The sequence below is a fragment of the Balaenoptera borealis genome (genome assembly GCF_965194805.1).
Source record: "Balaenoptera borealis genome assembly, chromosome: 1".
NCBI classification, from domain to species: Eukaryota; Metazoa; Chordata; class Mammalia; order Artiodactyla; family Balaenopteridae; genus Balaenoptera; species Balaenoptera borealis.
In genome coordinates, this window is record NC_138860.1 from 181,630,471 (window position 1) to 181,651,926 (window position 21,456).

General features: G+C 44.8%; 1 protein-coding gene across 1 annotated transcript in view; it reads left to right on the forward strand.

The window, feature by feature from the left end:
* SPATA21 (spermatogenesis associated 21) overlaps window positions 1–21,456 on the forward strand; it is a 37,560-nt gene that overhangs the window by 12,608 nt on the left and 3,496 nt on the right. The window contains exons 9-14 of the mRNA XM_082353618.1: window positions 440–528; window positions 3,558–3,695; window positions 5,916–5,987; window positions 6,106–6,223; window positions 19,831–20,006; window positions 20,823–21,000. Coding sequence (XP_082209744.1) covers window positions 440–528; window positions 3,558–3,695; window positions 5,916–5,987; window positions 6,106–6,223; window positions 19,831–20,006; window positions 20,823–21,000 — 771 coding nt within the window. The remainder of the gene's footprint in view (window positions 1–439; window positions 529–3,557; window positions 3,696–5,915; window positions 5,988–6,105; window positions 6,224–19,830; window positions 20,007–20,822; window positions 21,001–21,456) is intronic.

Below are 21,456 nucleotides of genomic sequence, written 5' to 3' on the forward strand. Positions count from 1 at the left end.
TTCATCGCAGTGCGCGGGCCTCTCACTATCGCGGCCTCTCTTGTTGCGGAGCACAGGCTCCAGACGCGCAGGCTCAGTAATTGTGGCTCACGGGCCTAGTTGCTCCGCGGCATGTGGGATTTTCCCAGACCAGGGCTCGAACCCGTGTCCCCTGCGTTGGCAGGCAGATTCTCAACCACTGTGCCACCGGGGAAGCCCCTAGGCCCCTTCTTCATTGCCAACCCCCTTTTTCTTTCTAACCCCCTTTAGACTCCCCATACCTCTGCCTTGCTCCTCCTCTGGGTCACTCGTAGACTCTCCTGACCTCTTAAAGCCTCCCCCAGGGTTCCTCCCATGACCCCCTCTGCCCCGGCTCCCCCTCACCCGCCCCTAGCTTTTGGTGCAGGGCCGGGGTGGGTGGCCAGATGTGTGCCCTTTGCCCGGGCTCTGTCCTCTGCAGGCAGGAGCTGGAAGAACACTGCCTCCTGAAGGTGCGTCAGACCTGGGAGGAGAGGTCGGAAGAGCACCTCGCACTGAAGCAAGAGGAAGGTGAGGGCGGGCCTGGCCAGGGGAGCCCCTTGCGGGGCAGGCAGACCGCTCAGTCCTTGGGTTTATAAGCCCGGGGTGGGAGATGGGGTTGCTGATCATGCTGCTGCCCTGGTACCCACCCCAGCCCTGCACTTGGCTAGTGGGGTAGGAGGCTGACCCAAACTCTCACACACCACTGGGTCGGGGAGCCAGAATCCTGCTGGGTCCTCTCACTTGGGGTCCAGTTCTCTTCCCTGTTCCAGAGCCACCTGTCTGAATGAATGGAGCAAGCCCTGCAAAGCTCTTTCGTTTTTGGAGACGTTTGTGCCTACCCCAACCCGAGCCCACGCTATTGGTCCTCTGCAGAGGCCACCTGGATGGGACGCAGGGCTCCAGAGCCTCCACCTGTCCTAGACCATCCCTCACCATTTAACAAGACCACCCGCCCTGGACATGTTACTGAACCAAACTGGGGTCTGCTTGCCCACGCGCAGTAAAGTCAGTCTACTGACACCGGGTTGTGGTGAAGGAAAGGGCAGCATTGATTGCAGGCTCCAAGCAAGGAGTCCAGGCAGCCAGCGCTTAAAAGGCCCAAACTCCCTGATGGCTTTCAGGGAAAGGTGTTTAAAGAGAGGGTGAGAGAGAGGGTTGTGGGGTGCGTGATCAGCTCACGGACATTCTTCTGATTGGTTGGTGGTGAGGTAATTGAGAGTTGACATTATCAACCTGGTTCCAACCAGCCTGGGGTCTACGTGCTCTTGGTCAGCATACAGTTAACTTCTTCCACTTGGTAGGGGTTTCAGTATCTGCAAAACAGCTCAAAGGACATGGCTCAGAATATTATCTATAGCCCTTGAGGAGGAACTAAATGTCCTTGACTTTGTTTAATGTCTGAACTATTATTATTTTCTTTAACTTTGTTTAATGTCTGAACTATTATTATTTTGTCTTGTTTGACTGTTTTCCTTTCTTTCTGCATTTTCTCACTTCCCTGATTAAATCCATTCTTTGGAACTCGGGGAAGGCCTAGGAGGCTAAAGTTTTTCTACAAACAAGAAGAGGCAGGCAGAGGACATGGGAGGTGGCGGGGGGTCCGTCCCAGGAAGACCCCATAGGGTCCTGCTCAGTTACACACAGGTCCCCACTTTCCACCACATCCCACCTCCACCAAAAAATTTAAAAGTTCTGAACATCCACCCTGGGCGAGGCACTGTGCCCTTTGCTCCCCATCGTCCTTGGGGTTGGGCCCTGTGATTCCACTTACCTGCGCTTTGAGGAGGAGTGATTGCCACTTCCTCTGGGCTCTGGAGGTGGCCTAATCAGCCATCCACATCCACTGCCAACCCAGCCACACCTGGCTCTGGCCCTGGATGAGGAGGTGTGTGCCCTCCTTCCACCCTCCGCTCTTCCCCAAAGTCTGGGCCCCAGGAAGGGCCAGAGCGGCCCCTTCTTCTGCCTTCCCTGAATGCGCTCTCTGGCTCCCTAGGACCCCATCCTTGAAGTTCACTCCTTTTAGCATGAAAAGTCTCTAGTCATTTTTGGAGGGGCTTTTCTAGGTCCCGCGCCCACTGCCCCATCTTCTTGAGCTGAGTTCATGGACAACGTGCCACTTTGGCTTAGAGACTCAGCATTGTCCCCAAGACTCAGCCCTGTCTGGTGAGGAAAGAGCTGGCTACCTGCTCTGATGGTCCAAACCACCCTGCATTTGGGATGATCTTACCACCTTTGAGAGCTGTTCAGTTTTCCTTTTTCAGCGTGCCCGCCTGTGGCAGCTCACCACTTAGTCCAACCCTAATCCCAGCCCTACCTCTTCCCCGCATTTCAGTTCTGTTCATCAGAGACTTACTGAGTCTACGATGTGCCAAGCAATGAATTAATACAACCTCTCTGGGAGGGTGTACTGTTGTTCTGTCCATCTTACAGATAAGAAAATTGAGGCTCAGAGAAGTACAGTGACTTGCCCATGGCAACTATATTAGCTTGCTCAGGCTGCCATAATGAAGTACCACAAAATGAGTGGCTTAAAATTTATTTTCTCATAGTTCTGGAGGCTAGAAGTCCAAGATCAGGGTGTTGGTATGTTTGGTTTCTTCTGAGGCCTCTCTCCTTGGCTTGCAGACGTCTGCCTTCTCCCTGTATCCTCACATGGTCTTTCCTCTGTGCACACACATCCCTGGTGTCTCTTGTGTGCCCAAGTTTCCTCTTCTCTTAAGGACACCAGTTAGGTTGGACTAGGGGCCACCCCAATGGCCTCATTTTAACTTAATCACCTCTTTAAAGGTCCTATCTCCAAACATCATCACATTCTAAGATATGGGGGTGGGCTGGTATTAGGGTTTCAACATATGAGTTTAGGCAGCGGGCACAATTTAGCTCGTAACAGCAACCCAGCTTCTTAGTAAATGGCAGAGCCCGTCTTATCACTAGGTCTGTTGATTCTAACCTGGATTTTGCTGTGGGCTGTGAAACCAGACACCACACACGTTATGACCAGGACACGACTTTTCTATCAATTGGTGCTGTTCTGGGACTTTCCCAGCATTGTTCCTGGTCCTCTGCTCTGGTCCAGACAAATGAAGGTGTCTTAGAGCCTATGTCTATCCAGATAAGTAACTGCAGAGCCCCAAAGCCAAGGCACAGACTCAGAGTCAGAAAGATCTACCTGGTCCTCTAACCTCTGAGCCTCAGTTTCCCCATCTTTACAAGGGAATAAGCATTCTACTCGTACCAGGCTGCTGTAAGAATTAAATGAGAACATGGCTATAAAGAGCTTAGCACAGTGCCTGGCACACAGCAGGGGTGCCCTAAAGTGGGCATGTTCTGCTGCAAGGTGAAGGCGGCTAACTAGCTTAGCTTTTGCCACACCAGCTGAGCCCTTGGTCTGACCTTGTACTAGAGAGTGAAGTGAGTCAATGGGCCCACACCCCTCCGCTTTCACTCTTAGTTAAGTTTGTCCCTCCACCCAGCCATGGTGATAGAGAAGGCTGGACAGGGGCTGGTTGGAGCGGATGGGATGGATGGTAGAAACATAACCCCACTGCCCACGCCAGCCTTCCGCAGCTACTTTGAGATCGTCAGTGGTCATGGCGAGGTGGATGCACAGAGCCTGGAGAACATCCTGCTCCGCGTGGGCATCTCCCTGACGCCGGCCCAGGTGGAGGATGCCCTGAGCAGTGCTGACATCGATGGTGAGTTGGGGGGAGGCTTCATCCTGAACCCCAGGCAGGGTCAGGTTCATGGGCAGCATGAGACCTGTGCAGTCACACAGGGCTCTGCGCTTACAAGGTCCTGACTTTGGTTTAATGCTCTGCTGCTGTTACAGTCTAGAAATTCTTGATAATTTTTGAAAGAGGGGCCCTATTCTGCATTTTCATTTTGAACTGGGCCCCACAAATGATGTAGCTGGTCCCTGGCCCCAAAGTTAGGGCTCCCTGAGTACCTACTCAGTGCCAGGTTCTGGGGACCCAGAGATGACCAAGACTTATTTCCTGACCTAAGATGTAGGTGATCTCTGAGATCACTCCTTCCGGAGCTTTACGTGTGCTTCATCGGACATTCCTCCATGGCTTGGTCACTCATTTTACCAGCTGTATGACCTTGGACAAATCACTGAAGTTCACCAAGTCTCAGTTTCCCCACCTGTAAAACGGGGCTTACAGCAATACCCATCTCACTGGGCTGCTAAAATAATTAAATGAGATAATCTAGGCAAAGCATGGAGCACAACGCTTGGTGCACAGCATGCATCTGGGAGACATTAACTGCTGGTATTATTCATTCACTAAATATTTATTAACTGCCTACTGTGTGTCCATTCCTGTGCTGGGCACTGGGAATAAAGACATGTGTAAGACCTATGAGACCTGCCCTCGAGGTGCTCACACAGTCAATGACACAGAAGGAAGAGTTGCCAAAGGAAGCAGCGCTTAAGGTGGCTTGGAGGAAGGGATCAGGAAGGAAGGCTTCCTGGAGGAGGTGATGCCTGAGCCAAATTGTGAAAGATGAAGCAGGAGTTAGGCAGGGAGAGAGGAAGGAAGAAGGGCATTGCTGGTGGCAGAAATAACCTGGACAAAGGGAATAGGGCACAGGGTGAGAAGCATCACATGTGGTTTGGTTGGCTAGATGCAGGGAACACAGCGGAGCTGTAGGGGGCCTGGGCTCCTGACCTCTGAGTGTCAGCTCTGCTTCCTCCATCACTGCCTGAGCTCGAATCCTCAGGCACAAGCTAAGAATTCACCTCAGCTCGGCCCCTACATGACCCCAGGCAACAGCCTACTTTTGTCTATGCCTCAGGCCTCATCTGTGACATGGGGATAAGAGTATTAGGTGCCCACCCCCCACCCCCGCAAGGGTGGCTTTAAGAATTAGAGACCACTCATTAATTTGTCAAGTAGTTCAGAGAACATTTGCCAAGCACCTCTCTGTCTTAAGCCCTGAAGACACAGTGCAGAACAAAACAGCCAGTTCCTGTCTCCCAGAGCTTCAGTTAAATCCCAGATCTTATGAGTGTGTGGTTCAAGTACTAGGGTTCTATGAGAGTGTCCAACAGGGGGTCTGACCTGCACTGGTCTGACTTCCCTAAGGAAGTGATGGTCAAGGGGGAGCATTAAGTGAATGAATTGGAGGGAATTCCTTGGCAGTCCAGTGGTTAGGACTCCGCGTTTTCGACTCTGCGTTTTCACTGCCGGGGCCCGGGTTCAATCCCTGGTTGGGGAACTAAGATCCTGCACGGCCACAACAAACAAACAAAAAACAAACAAACAAACAAAAAGAGTTGGAGGGTGGTGGAGAGAATTCTAGGAAGAGGAAGCAGCACGCGCAAAGGCCCGCAACAGGGAAGAATGTGGCCCCTGGTGGGAGAGCAGGTTAGCGTTAAGGAGTTTGGTACCAGGTGAGGCTGGAGACAGGTAACAGGCAGGTCTAGCAGGGCTTTGAAGGCCGAAGTGGGAAAATTGTAGGTACAAATATGTTGTCATGCAGAGACTAGCACACTGTAATAAGAGTTGCTGACATTTAATGAGCGTATATTATATGCATGGCCCTATTCTGAGCACGTTGCCTCAATTTCTCTCCCATGAGAAAGGTGTTATGGTCATCCTCACCCTATAGATGAGAAAACTAGGGCTTAGTGGGGTTAAGAGACTTTGCCAAGGTCACAAAGATAGTAAGTGGTACACCTATGACATGAACCCAGTCTGCTGCTTCCAGGAACTTCTGGGAGCTTCTAACCCAGGAGATTTTAATTTTCACCTTCTACTTTCCTGTGTGCACCATGCTCTCTGCATTGAATATGCGTTACTTTTATAATCAAACCCAATGAGTAAATGCTAATAACCGTGCCTGGGTCGCAATGCCCGAGCCTGCTCTGAAAGGCCCCTGGCCACCCTGTATTCTTCGGGCCTCCACAGGAGACGGCCACGTGAACTTCAAAGACTTCTTGGCTGTGATGACAGACACCAAGCGCTTCTTCTGCTCTGTGGGTGAGCAGGGGTGAGCCCAGGGCACTCAGAGCTGGGGGTAGGGGCCAGGTGGCTGCTGGGGCCGTTAGGCATCCAGGGCTGTTAAGTGGTAACGGCAGCCACCATCCCACGTCCCCAGAAGAGAAGGCCCTGACGGACACGGCTCCCCCAAACCCCCGCACTCTGCTCTTTGAGATCCTGTCCCTGCTGGTGGAGATGCTGGCCTTACCTGAGGCAGCCTTAGAGGAGATCACCAGGTGAGTAGGACTGGCTGTTGGGAGTGGAGGGTTGCGGACACAGAAATGGCACCTAGCGTTTTGGCAGCTGAGGACTTTCGATAATTAGGACTCTCAGTTGCCAGTGAAACCCACATAAAACTGGCTTACACAACAGGGGAATGTACTGGCTCGCATCACTTCTCAGGGCCTCAGGAATGGCTGGATCTAGGAGACCAGATGATACCATTCAGGCTTTATCTCTCCCGCTCATCTCTGCATTAGCTTCAAGCTCAGCGAGGCTCCTCCCACAGTGGGAAGGATGGCAACCGGCAGCCTCTACTCTACTCATACCCTCCTTGTTTTGCAACCTCAGCAGCAAGAGGAATACCTTCTTGCAGTACTCATACAGCAGTCCCAGAAAGGGAATGTGATAGGGCCTGTCTAGGGCTAGAGAACACGAGGTGGAAGCCTCCCCGCGTTGCCAGAGTGGGCTAGTGGGTGGTTAGCGGTTCACCTAAGGAAGAGACGGCTGTGTACAAAAACAACATGAACATTCGAGGGCTAGAAGCAGAGGGTCAAGGCAGAATGGCCCACCTGGTCTCGCTTGCAGCACACAGAAGCTTGTCCCTATCGCTCAGAAAGTTGGATCATTTTCTCCTGCAACAGACCAGGCTTTTTCGGCAGGGGCTGGAGGAGGGAGAATGACTGCAGGCTGTTCCACTAATACCAACCTAGCAAACCCCAAAGACAAGAGATCTTTCTTCCTCCCGGCATCTATAAATCACTAAACATATATAACTCTGAAGACGACAAATGTATAATTTTAAAAGCAATAAAACAAATTCCCAGCTATCAATTTCTCCAGTTTAAAAATAGATAATTCCAGTAATCTTGAAGCCCTTGTGTGCCCTACCCCAATCACAAAGTACTTTCTCCCTAACAAGAACCAACCCTTATTCCTTTGCTTTTTGTTTTAAAATTTCACTGCTTATTTCTTCCCTTATCGTTTATTGAAAATTTCATACATATGGCAAAGTTAAAAGAACTTTACAGTGAACATTTATATACCCACCTAGATTCTACTGTTGCCATTTTACTATACTTCTTTTGCCATGCTTCTATCCCTCTATCCATCGATCTGTATTATTTTTTATTCATTTCAAAGTAAATGATAGTTATTTCCCTCTAAATACTTCAGCATACATGGCATTAGCTAATGATCAATATTTGTATAGAGTTCCCCCCCCCCCCCGCATATTGTGAGGTATAATGTACATTCAGTGAAATGCACAGATCTTAAGTGTATCATTGAATGGGTCTCAACACATGCCCACACCCCAGCAACCTGAACCCCTTTCAAGATATACAGAACTTTACCATCATTCCAGAAAGTGCCCTCATGACCCTTCCCAGTTGGTCCCTGAACTGCCCCCCCGCCCAGAGGCAATCACTCTTCTAATTTTTTTTTTCCATTACATATTGGTTTTGCCTGTCTGACAACTTCATATAAATGGAAACAAACCGTATATGTCATTAGTGTCTAGCTTCTTTCACTCAGCATAATGCTTTTGAGATTCATCCACGTTGCTGTGGGCAGCAACGGTTCACTCCTCCTTATTATTGTATCCCATTGGATGAATATACCACAGTTCATTCATCCATCCTTTCATGGGTAGATTTCTGAGCTGTTTTCAGTTTTGGGTTATAATGAGTAAAGCTGCTATTAACATTTTTGTACAAGTCTTTGTGTGGACATATATTTTGTTACTTGGGTAAATACCCAGAAATGGAATTGCTGGGTCATAGGATAGGTGTATTTTACTTACAAGAAACCGCCAGACTTTTTTATCTAAGTGATTCTACCATTTTACACTCACATCAACAATGTATGAGAGTTCCAGTTGCTCCACATCTTGTGCAAATCCATACTGTCAGTCTTGCTAGTTTCAGTCAGTCTGGTGGATATGCAGTGGCACTTTTTTTTTAATAAATTTTATTTACATATTTATTTATTTATTTATTTTGGCTGCGTTGGGTCTTTGTTGCTGCGCGCGGGCTTTCTCTAGTTGTGGTGAACGGGAGCTACTCTTCGTTGCGGTGTGCGGGCTACTCATTGCAGTGGCTTCTCTTGTTGCGGAGCACGGGCTCTAGGCACATGGGCTTCAGTAGCTGTGGCACGTGGCCTCAGTAGTTGTGGCACACGGGCCCTAGAGCACAGGCTCAGTAGTTGTGGCTCATGGGCTTAGTTGCTCCGTGGCATGTGGGATCTTCCCGGACCAGGGCTCGAACCCGTGTCCCCTGCATTGGCAGGCGGATTCTTAACCACTGTGCCACCAGGAAAGCCCTGCAGTGGCACTTTTAAATTTTGACTCACACTTGTTTGTATTCCTGAATAATTTATTGTTTAGCTTTCCATATTTTTTACCTCTATCGGAGTGGACTCATAAGTCCTCTGTTACTTGCTTTTTCTTCTCAGTGTTATGTATTTGTGACTCATCCATGTTCTTATGCATAGCTGTAGATCATTTATCATTTTCACTGCTACATACTATTATCTGGTATGACTACATCACAATATATGTATTTGTTCTGCAGATGGACATTATTAGGTCTATGTTCAGTTTCCAGCCATGGTAGAAACAGTGTTAATATTTTGTATATGTCTCCAGGATACCTGGGCAAGAGTTTCTCCAGAGCAGCAGTTTTAAAACTTTTTGGTCTAGGAAACAGTCAATATTTTCTATATATGAACTTAAAACTGAGAGATCTAAAAAATATCTATTAATTTATTTAACAAAGATAATCCCATTACATGTTAATGTTAATTTTAAATGAAAAAATAACAATATTTTCCAAAACAAACAAACAAGAAAGTTAATGAGAAGAATGGCATTACTTTACAATATTGAGAATCTCTTCAGTGTCTGGAACAAAAGAAGTTGGCTGGATTTTCCTATATGCTTCTGCATTCAATCTGTTGCAATCTGTCGTTTTGGTTGAAGTATATGAAGAAATCCGGCCTCACACAAATATGTAATTGGAAAAAGTATTTTAATAGCCTTTTCACTTAATATCCCACATATCATGGAGGTATTTTTCTTTGATAGTACACCAAACTTGACGAGCAGTAGTGTCTTAAAAGTTGGTTGCAATATGGAATCTGAAGCCATATCTGTGAACTGTTCGTTGTACTCTTTTTTTAAAAAAATATTTATTTATTTGGTTGCGTGGGGTCTTAGTTGCGGCCAGCAGGCTCCTCAGTTGCAGCTCCAGGGCTCCTTAGTTGTGGCAGGAGAACTCTTAGTTGCAGCATGCATGTGGGATCTAGTTCCCTGACCAGGGATCGAACCCAGGTCCCCTACATTGGGAGCAGAGTCCTATCCACTGCACTGCCAGGGAAGTACCCTCGTACTCTTTTAAATAAAAATCTATTGGTCTGTTTTGTAGTTTAAATGGATCTTTTCCCATGAATGGCTTTTGTAACATGCATTGTTCATTTAGAACATATTGCGTATCTTCTAAATGTTGACACATTTCATTGTAGTTATTCTATATATTATACGTATAATTATTAATATCACCCCTAATGTCAGAAAAGTCTTTATGGAATTACCTGACGGCCCAGTGGTTAGGACTTGGCACTCTCACAGCTGGGGCCCAAGTTGGATCCTTGGTTGAGGAACTAAGATTCCACAAGCCACGTGGCACGGCCAAAAATAAATAAATAAATAAAATAAAGTCATCCTTGCTTTAAAAAAATTTTTTTTTAAATATTAGAAGTGTTGTGTGAGGCTACAGTTCACTCATTTGACTGTTATAAACTATTCTGTGTATGAACATGCATATGATGCATGCTTATTATAATGGATTTTTTAAAATTTTATTTTTATTTATTATTTATATTATTTTGGCTGCACTGGGTCTTCATTGTGGCACGTGGGCACTCAGGCTCTTCGTGGCGGTGCACGGGCTCTCTAGTTGCAGTGTGTGGGCTCTAGAGCACTTGGGCTTAGTTGCAGTATGTGGGGATCTGAGTTCCCTGACCAGGTATCAAACCTGGGACCCCTACATGGGGAGCTCGGAGTCTTAACCACTGGACCACCAGGGAAGTCCCACGATAATGGATTTGTTTTCCCAAATTCTAATTTTTTACTTGAAAGCTTTAATTTTGTCATAGGTAACAAATGTTGTCAGTTGTTTTCCTTGAAAGGATGGGCTAACTTCATCCATTTTCAAGAAAATATCCGCCAAAATACACAAGGCTGCATAACCATAGTTTGTCCTTTTTTCAAGTAAAAAATGACATTTAGTGTGTAGGGGAGGTAAAATTTTCCTTTACCCTCTTAGAGCTTCCAGCTGGGACTTATGTAAGACAGACTAACAGGAGAAAAGCATACAAGTTTAACTTACACGCACATGGGAGCCCTGACAAGAATAATGAAGACCCAAAGAACTGACAAGGCCAAGGGGCTTGCATACAAGGTTAAAAAATGAGCAGCAACTGTAGAAAAGTAACTAAAATATATGGGCAGGGGCTTCCCTGGTGACGCAGTGGTTAAGATTCCGCCTGCCAATTCAGGGGACATGGGTTCGAGCCCTGGTCCAGGAAGATCCCACATGCCGCGTAGCAACTAAGCCCGTGTGGCACAACTACTGAACCTGTGCTCTAGAGCCCACGAGCCACAACTACTGAGCCTGTGTGCCACAACTACTGAAGCCCGCGCACCCAGGGCCTGTGCTGTGCAACAAGAGAAGCCACCGCAATAAGAAGCCCGCGCACCGCAACGAGGCGTAGCCCCCGCTCACTGCAACTAGAGAAAGCCCGCACGCAGCAACGAAGACCCAGCGCAGCCAAAAAATAAAAAAATAAAAAAAATAAAAAATATATATGTATATATATATGCAGAATGAGGAAGATAAGAGTTATTTTAACCATGTCTGTTTGTAGAGTTCTCTTGGCCTGGACTCTTCTTTTTTTTGTTTTTTTCTTTGGCCACACCACACGTATACACTGGCCCACAGCAGTGAAAGCGCGGAGTCCTAACCACTGGACCACCGCGAAATTCCCTCTTCTCTTGTGATAAGAATGTTTCTTCCTCCTGGTTCAGGGAGGGCAGCTTTCACCTGGGACTTTTGTCTCCTGCTTTTAGAAAGAAAAAGTCAGTGGACCCTTCTTGCATCTACTGTTTTTCAAGTGCCTTTAACTCAAAATAACCAACATGCCGAAGTGGCACATATTGGGGTGGCATGTCCTAAACGCCTTCATTTCCTCCATCTGGCACTTCCCTAGAAGTTTCATCTATTAAAAGCTGAGTTGGTGGCCGTGGAGAAAAAGTCGGGTTAGAAGTTGCAAAGAGATCTGTGAAAGGGGGAGGAAAACATAGATCGCAACAAGCAGAAAAGAACAAATCTAAGCACATGATCCTGTATTTGCCTGGATCCATCGCTTAGTCCTGAGAACAGGTCAGTTCAGTGACAGTCGGAGCTCATTTTAGGAGGCGATGGTACAGGTGGGAGTAGGGCACCCACCTAACTTAGGCCTTTATATGGTGAGCTGCTAGCAAGCATTTAATGAGGGGCATTTCTTTGGGAACAAAAGAGAAACAGGGGTTAATGGTTAGAATAAATTGTAAACTCAGTTTTTGAGGCCAGAGGGCAGTTAATTGTGAGATTCTTACATGTCAGGTTCAAAGCATCTTTAGATGGTGGATTGAGGGACTTCCCTGGCGGTCCAGTGGTTGAAACTCTGCGCTTCCACTGCAGGGGGCACGTGTTCGATCCCTGGTTGGGGAACTCGGATCCTGCATGCCGCACAGTGGCCAAAAAAAGATGGTGGAGTGAGGCTATCTGGTGGCTCTCTGATGAATTTTCTGGCTTGCTGTTTGAATGTCTTTGGTGATGGCATTGGGTGTTCCAGTGAACTAACAGCAGCAGCAGGCATACAGGGTTGTTATACATGATCTGTTGCAGTGATTTTTTCTTTTTGAAGTTTACATTAAGTCGCTTTAGCTTGCAGGGCATTGAGAAAAGGGCAGTTCTAGTTTTCAGTGATGCCAGGTCAGGAGGGTGGGGGGAAACTAGAAATGTTGATTACTAGAAATGTTGATTACTAGAAACGTTGATTCACTTTGTGAATACACAAAGTGGCAGGAGCCAGTTTATAAAGAGGACAAAAAGCTCAAAGTAAGTGAACTGTTCAACAACCTACAAAGGTGTGTTATAGTTTTTATTGAAACATAGAATTTTTCTCTCCACAATCAGTTCCATTTTTATCGGATAATCAGAGTAAGACTAATTTGTTTGTAAAACTTTTTTTGTTATTGAAGTGTAGTTGATTTACAATGTTGTGTTAGTTTCAGGTGTACAGCAAAGTGATTCAGATCTATACACATACTAATATATATAATAGTGTGTGTATATATATATATTAGTCTGTGTGTGTGTATGTGTGTGTGTATATATATATATATATATATATATATATATATATATATTAGTTTCTTTGTGGACAAATCAGTAAAGTATCAGAAATCACAAAGGGTTCCCTGGTGGCCTAGTGGTTAGGATTTGGCGCTTTCACTGTGGAGGCTTGGGTTCGATTCCTGGTCCAGGAACCATCCCACAAGCTGCACAGCGCGGACAAAATACAAAAAGAAATAAAAATTAAAAAAGAAAAAAAGAAATCACAGAGACAAAGAACCTAGAAAGTTAAACATATGGCTCTCTCCATTCTTTTTTACTTTTAATTTACTGTCATGGTTGACATACATCAAACAATGCACTTTAATTGTACATTTTGTTCTTAGGTTGAATTCATAGCATTATAATGTTAAACATCTGGTAGAGATAACATATGCTTGTTTAACTAGTCTTAATTTATATAAGCTTTTTTTCCCTTTCTTTAAGCCAATTAAATACAGCTCTCTTACAAGTTAATTTTTATCAATACCATCTGGAGTAGAAAAGCATTACATACATATTTATATATATATATATATATATATATATGCATACGTAAACATGCAAGACCCAATGCAGCAAAAATAAATAAATAAATAAATAAAATAAATCTATTAAAAAAAAGGAACTCGTTTCATTTCTGGTGGGAATGCAAAATGGTACAGCCACTTTGGAAGACAGTTTGGTGGGTTTTTTTTTTTTAATTAATTAATTAATTAATTAATTTTTGTCTGCATTGGGTCTTCATCGTTGGGACTTCGTTGCTGCACATGGGCTTTCTCTAGTTGCGGTGTGCGGGCTTCTCATTGTGGTGGCTTCTCTTGTTGTGGAGCTTGGGCTCTAGGTGCGTGGGTTTCAGTAGCTGTGGCATGCGGGCTCTAGAGCACAGGCTCAGTAGTTGTGGGGCACAGGCTTAGTTGCTCTGCGGCATGTGGGATCTTCCCGGACCAGGGATCGAACCCGTGTCCCCTGCACTGGCAGGCGGATTCTTAACCACTGTACCATCAGGGAAGTTCCAGTTTGGTGGTTTCTTACAAAACTAAACAAACTCTTACAATATGATCCAGCAATTGTGCTCCTTGGTATTTACCCAAATGAATTGAAAACTTAGTCCACACAAAATTAACTGTGCTACACCTATACAGTGGAATATTCAGCACTAATAAGGGCCATCAAACCATGAAAAGACAGAGGAAACTTAAATGCATATTGCTACGTGAAAAAAACTGATCTCAAAAGGCTACATACTTTACAGTTCCAACTATGTGACATTCTGGAAAAGACAAAACAATGGAGACAGTAAAAAGATCAGTGCTTACTGGAGTGAGGGGAGAGGGAGGGAAGTGGAGCACAGATTTTTAGAGCAATGGAACTATTCTGTATTACCATAATGGTAGATACATGTCGTTTCACATTTGTCACAACTCATACAATGTACAACACTATGAGCGAACCCTAAGGTAAACTATGGCCTTATGGTAATAATGATATGTCAGTGTAAGTTCATCAGTTGTAACAAATGTACCACTCTGGTGGGAGATGTTGATCATGGGGGAGTCTGTGGGTGTGTGTCGGGGAAGGGCAGCGGGTATATGGGAACTCTCTGTACTTGCTACTCAATTTTCTGTGAATCTAAAAAAGTCTATCAAAAAAAACTTAGTTAAGAAAAAAAAATACACTATAAATAGAAGGTACCCCCCCCAAATTAATTGACCATATACACTTGGGTTTACCTCTGGATTCTTTATTCTCTTCCTGTGTCTATATTTCTGCAAATACCACATAGGTCTTGATTACTGCAGCTTTATAGTAAGTATTCAAATCAGGTAGAGTAAGTCCTCCAAGTTGTTCTTTTTCAAAGAGTTCTAGATCCTGTTCTATTCTAGGTCCTTTGCATTTCTATATAAATTTTAGAATCAGTTTGTCAATCTATAAAAGAGCCTGCTGGTATTTTGTTGGGATTGCATTGAATCTATATGTTCATTTTGGGAGAAATGACATCTTAATAATAACAAGTCTTTCAGTCCATGAACATGGTATAACTCTTCACTTATTTAAGTCTCTAATTTCAGCAGGATTTGGTAGTTTTCAAGATGTAGATCTTTTACATGTTTTGTTGAATATATCCATGAGTAGTGATAAGGTGCTGAGAGTTAAGACCTCTGCAAAGCATGAGAGTTCATGGTTAAGAAGCTTTAAAATATATATATATATATATATATCCATAAGTATTTCATATTTTATACTGTTGTAGATGTTTCCATTTTCCAATTGCTCATTGCTGGTATTATAGAAGTATAGCTTATTGTTGTATATTGATCTTGTATCCTATGACCTTGCTAAACTCACTTATTAGTGCTGGTAGCTTTTTATAATAGATTTCTTAAGATTTTTACACACACAATGATGTCATCTGTGAAAAAAGCTTTACTTCTTCCTTTCCAATCCATTAGCATTTATTCCTTTTTCTTGTTTTTTATTTTTTTTACAGCCAAAGCTGCTGAAACCCCTTCTTTAACCAAATTCTCATTATAAAGGCTATTTTTTAAAATTATTTATTTATTTATTTATTTATGGCTGTGTTGGGTCTTCGTTTCTGTGCGAGGGCTTTCTCTAGTTGCGGCAAGTGAGGGCCACTCTTCATTGCGGTACGCGGGCCTCTCACTATCTCGGCCTCTCTTGTTGTGGAGCGCAGGCTCCAGACGCGCAGGCTCAGTAATTGTGGCTCACAGGCCTAGTTGCTCTGCGGCATGTGGGATCTTCCCAGACCAGGGCTTGAACCCGTGTCCCCTGCATTGGCAGGCAGATTCTCAACCACTGCGCCACCAGGGAAGCCCCCTTTTTCTTGTTTTATTACACCGGCTAAGACCTTAAGTAAAACAAAAGTGATGACAGCAAACATTTTTGCCTTGTTCCTGATCATAGGGGAAGCAATCAATCTTTCGCCATTAAGCTTGATTTTAGCTATAGGATTTTTGTAGATACTTTTATCATGTTGAGGAAGTTCCTTTCTATTTCTAGTTTGCTGTGAGTTTTTATTATGAATGGGAGTTGAATTTTGTCAAATGCTTTTTCTGCATCTTGAGATGATTACAAGGTTTTTCTCTTACATTCTGTTAATATAGTAGATAAAACTGATTTTTCAATGTAAAATGTATTCTTTGGAAAAACTCCACTTAGTTGTAATGTATTACCCTTTTAATATATTATTGGATTCAACCTGCTATTTTGTTAAGAATTTTGGCACCTATGTTCAAAGGAGATATTGGTCGTTAACTTACTTTTTGGGTGATATCTAGCGTTCCTGTTAGTATAATGCTGGCATCATAAAATGAGTTACGTGTTCTCATATCCTGAAAGAGTTCATGAAATCTTGGTATTCAGTCTCCTCTAAAGGTTTGATAGAACTTACAGTGAAGCCGCTTGGACCTTGTTTTCTTTGTGGGGAGGTTTTTTTGTTTGTTTTGTTTTAATTGAAGTATAGTTGATTTACAATGTTTCAGGTGTATAGCAAAGTGATTCAGTTACATATATACATATATTCTTTTTCAGATTCTTTTCCACTATAGGTTATTACAAGATATTGAATATATTTCCCTGTGCTATACAGTAGGTCCTTGTTCTTTATCTGTTTTCTATATAGTAGTGTGTATATTTTAACCCAAACTCCTAATTTATCACCCCCCCTTACCCCTTTGGTACCAATTAGTTTGTGTTCTATGTGAGTTTATTTCTGTTTTGTAAATAAGTTCATTTATATCATTTTTTAATATTCTACATATAGGTGATATCATATATTTGTCTTTTCTCTGACTTACTTCACTTGGTATGATTATCTCTAGGTCCACCCATGTTGCTGCAAAAGGCATTATTTCATTCTTTTTTAATTCCATTTTATATTTTATCATCTTTATCCAGTCCTCTGTTGATGGACATTTGGGTTGCTTCCATGTCTTGGCTATTGTAAATAGTTCTGCTATGAACATTGGAGTGCATGTATCTTTTTAAATTAGAACTTTCGTCTTTTCCAGATATATGCCCAGGAGTGGGATTGCTAGTTCATATGGTAACTCTATTTTTAGTTTTTAAAAGAACCTCCATACTGTCTTTCATAGTGGCTGCACCAATTTACGTTCCCACCAATAACGTAGGAGGGTTCCCTTTTCTCCACACCCTCTCCAGGCTTTCTCTTTCTTCTTGGGTATTTTTGGCAGTTACTTCTACATAATATGGATGTACTACAATATTTTGGTTAATGATTTTTAGACTTGTATCTACTGACTTCTTGTTATGGTAAGAATTTAGCTGTCTGATACAACTATCCCCTCAGCTCCTCCTTCCCCATTCAAATATATTATCAATTTTACTAAATGTTTGGGGTTTCTAATATTATGGCTACACAATTATTCATAGCTGAGCATTTTTTATATAATGATTTCATTTCCTTTCTTGTTTTTTTTTTTATTTCCTTAAAGTTGACAATTGCCTTGATTTTGTTTTTCTTTGTATTCATTGACAATTCTTGTACCTTCCTAGAGCTTTGTTTTCCTTGGAGGCATTTTCTAAGTAATTCCATTCTTCTCATTTTTGGATTAATTTCTTCTTAGGCATGCTACAGAGCCGTCATCTTGGGAGTTTGTTGTCATCCTAGGAATTCTTTCTTCCTTTCCTCTGGAATTCTGTCTACTGGATCACATGTCTTACTTTTTCTTGGTTTGCTTACTCTTTCTTGGTTTGATTTGCTTTAAAAAAAATGGAAGCATGTTTCACCAGTAGCTTTTTGGGGTTAGAAAGGCAGTAATTCAGCGACAGGTATGGGAATGCCAGCCCTTGAAATTTCTGTCTTTTAAGCTATAGTGATCCAATCTAAACTGGTTGTCCTCTATGGCAGTTGCACTGCCATTGTGGGATCTCCCTTCACCATCTTCCTTTAACTTTTGTCTTTCTCCTGTGTTAGATCTCTTATTTTCTGTATGTATATCTTCCTTTTCTTTTTTGGTTTATGCCCTCATTTTGGAAGAACATGCCCTCCAGTACCTTCTTGAGAAAGGATGCATGGAAGGCAAGAGTTTTGAGATTTTGTATGTCTACAAAAGTGTTTGATTCTACCATCACACTTACTGAATAGTTTAGCTAGGTATAGAATTCTAGATTAGTGTATTCATTAAGGAATAGACCCCAATGTACTATAGTTAAAACAATATAGTTTATTTCTCTCATATTGATGGCTTGGAGGAAGCAGGCAGGAAGGCAAGGTTGCTCAAGCACCCAGTTTCTTTCCCACTTATTCTTCCACCATTCCCTAGGTCAATCCTAAGCCAATTTACCAGCAACACATCTAAATTCAAGCCCACAAGAAGGGGAAGGAGAGGAAGTAGAGAGCAAGCAATTTCCTTTAAAATTGTGACCGAGAAAGTTACACACACTCTGCTCATGTCCTGTTGGCACCTGTGGGGTGAAGTTATTTTCTAATCCATCTTTTTACTCAGGATGTTGCCTTTTCAGGTTCTAATTTTACACAGGGGTCTAGAGCCAATCTCCATTTGAGGGCTCTGGTATTCATTTTCTATTTTCTCTGTGTGAAGCTCATTAAAACCCAAAATTCCAGGCTTCAGGGATAGGCAGAGGCCCTAGCAGAGCCCCCCGCTTAAGCCCTAAGGGCTTCCTGACACTCTGAGTAGCATGCCTACCCTTCATCACTGCCTACAAAGTCCCAGGTAGTCTGGCCCTCCCATCTTGCTGCCCATTTCTACCCCCTTCTCCCTCACACACAAGCTCTAGCCCCTCTGTTCCTAGAGCTCACCAAGCTCTTTCGCACCTCCTGGCCTTTTCACAAGCCATTCCCTCTGCCTGAAAGAGGCTTCTTCCCAATATCCACTTAGCTTGCTTCCTCCCCTCATTTTGCTCAAATGCCACCACCTCGAGACTTTCACTGACTACTGTGGACAAAATAGCTCATCACTACCTCCTACTCAGCTTTTACTTTCTCTCAGAACACCCATCACTCCTCACATGGTACCATAATTTATTTACCTGTTCATGGTCTGACTCTCCTACTAGATATGTGCCTAGGTAGTTGATTTAGAAAGTGATACCAGGGAGCAGAAGTGAGGGAAGGGACATGAACACAGAAGGAGGATAAGCCAGTACAATGATGTACTACTGAGTCAACCATCCCCAGGCTCTTCTGAGGAGACTATGAATGGTGGCTCAGAACCGTCAGGGGAAGAGAGAGGAGCCTGTATACCTCAGCTGCTGGTTCCTTTGTCAAGGGTGCCCCACACAGGTGTTTAACTCCCCTGCACTTCTGGGGCGCATATGTGTCAGAGAGGCTCTGGAGCAAGCAGCAGGAGGTAAGACCTGATGTGAGACTGTGCCAGGTTGTCCCTGTGCAGAGCTGGTTGAGGCCCACGTAGAAGTGGTTGCTGTGACAGTGGCTGGAGTAAGAGGTGGGGCTGAGAGATGACACAAGGACCTTATATGAATATCTCCTGCACTGCTCTTTCCCAAGCATTTAGGTGAGTGGCCAGCATAGAGTAAACACTCAATAAATATTTGAATGAATGAATGAATGGTGCTGCAGTCTAGTGGGGAAAAGGCAAGTAGTGATGAGTTAAGAATATTAAGTGGGCTGTGATAGGGTTAAGTACAAGTTGTCAGGGGGCCTATAGTGGGAGCCTAACTCGTCTATTGGAGGAGAGAGGACTTTCTGGAAGAGATGGCCCTTAAGCTGCAATCTGGAAGATGAGGAGAAGTTAACTGCACAGCTGGCTTACAAAGCACTTGCACATCTAAGTAAAAATACCAGTGACAGAAATCATGGGCAACATTTACCATGCTCTTTCCTTGAGTCAATTTGCTGAATGCTTAATGGGTCTTGTTATTTAATCTTTGTTTTTAACCTTATAAAAACGTTGACTGATCTGCTTAGAGAAGTCAAGTGACTTCCAGTGACCGGGAGAGATAACCATTTCCCCCCACTTTACATAGGGGTGACTGAGGCCCAGAGCAGGGCAGTGACTCGCCCACAGTCACAGGAAGTTAATGGTTGAGCCAAGACTAAAACCCAGATCTCTTGTGGCCCTGCTCTTGAGCTGGCCAGACAGAACAGGGGCTCAGGAAGAGTAAGGGAGGAGGAGGGTGAATTAAACACGGCCGGGCTGAGCTGGGTGGCACTGCCTCCCCAGCTATTACCAGAAGAAGCTGAAGGAAGGCACCTGTAAGGCCCAAGAGATGGAACCGGCCATTGGCCGGCTGCGGTCCCGGAAGAAGCTTCCCTACAACCCGCAGCAGGCAGACACCTTGGAAGTCCCAGAACGAAGAGCCCTCAGGATCCTGAGCCAGCTGAAGCAGCAGAACTATGGTGAGGGCCCTGGGTGCCCACACAGCCAGGCCCAGGAGCTGAGACATGGTTTCCCACTTTGGGCTTAACTGTGTGCCATCAGCCAGCTGGCTGATAATCACCACCCATCTCCAGCCTTTCGCACACTCTTTCCCCTGAGCCTTAGCCCTGAGCACAGGTTGGTCCCAAGAGCCTGGACTGAGAAGGAAGAGTGCTTAGCAATCCCACCTCATCATTTATTGAGCACCCTCTGGGGTCACTCACTGTGCTAAGCCCTTTGCAGACGTGCTAGAATTTAATCCTTATAATCACATATTTACCCCACGTATTCACGATGAGAAAGCTGAAGTTTAAGCAACTTGCCCAAGGCCCCACAGCTAGCATGTGTCAGAAAGGGGAGTTTATACCCAGGTCTGACTGCAAAACCTGTGCCCTTTTCTCTGGGCAAGGTTGCCTCCCCATAATAGTAGACTTCTACTGTGTGCCAAGTGATGGGCTAGAAGCTTTCCAGAGTCTTTAGAGTGTGCCTATCAGACTCTGCCAGGACTCATCCCAAAGACATGTGCTCCTTTTTAAGCAGGTATTAGCCCTTACACTGTTCTCAGCATTTAGCTGAGTGCTTTGCATATATTATCCCTTTAATCCTCATCACCAACTCTGAGGTGGATACCACCATCAGCTCTAGCTTATGCAGAAGCTCAGAGAGGTTAAGTGACTTGCCCAAACCCACCCAGGTCGTTATGTGGCAAAGCTGGGATTTCACATGGGTCTGCGTGCCTCCCAGGGCTGGACGTGCTCTGAAACATTCCCCTCTCCTGCCTCTTCCACCTTTGCCAGCTGCCAACCTGCAAAGCCCCTATGCCCAGGTGCCTTGCATCCCGCTCTGCCCGCGGCTGGACAAGAATACGGTCCGCCGGAAGCAAGGCAGCCACTATGTGCTGGAGCTGTGTACCCCCACCAGCCTGGGCCCTGACACCCGTAGCCTCTTCTTCCAGACTGGATCTCAAAGAAGCAGGTGGGTACCCAGAGGGCAGGGACCCCAGCCCAGGCCCATCCACCTCCTTCCTTATGAAGTCCCTGGCCTAACCCAAGGGGAATCCATCCTTCCAAGAGATGCCTCAGAGACTGTTGTTCCAGGGAGGAAAAAGGGGAAAGGATGGAAGGGGGAAGAAACTAACCTTTGAGAGTCTGTGTACCAGGTAGACTGTTCCTAAGTCAGGGTACTTACGCCTTTCTGTGCCCGGGACTCGGTAGCACTACCTGCCTTTCTCATGCAGGGGGTTTAAGTCCTTTGCCCGAGTCTGATTCCATGTTAGGAGTAGTAGGAAACAGGCTCAGCAGCTGGGTGGAGGGAAGCTTCCCCTGCAGCAGTCCTCTTCCAGGCATCCTGGGATAAAAGAACACTGGACTTGGAATCAGGCCTCTGAGCCCGACTGCTGGCCCCATCACCTCCCTGGGAAGGACTCCTCTC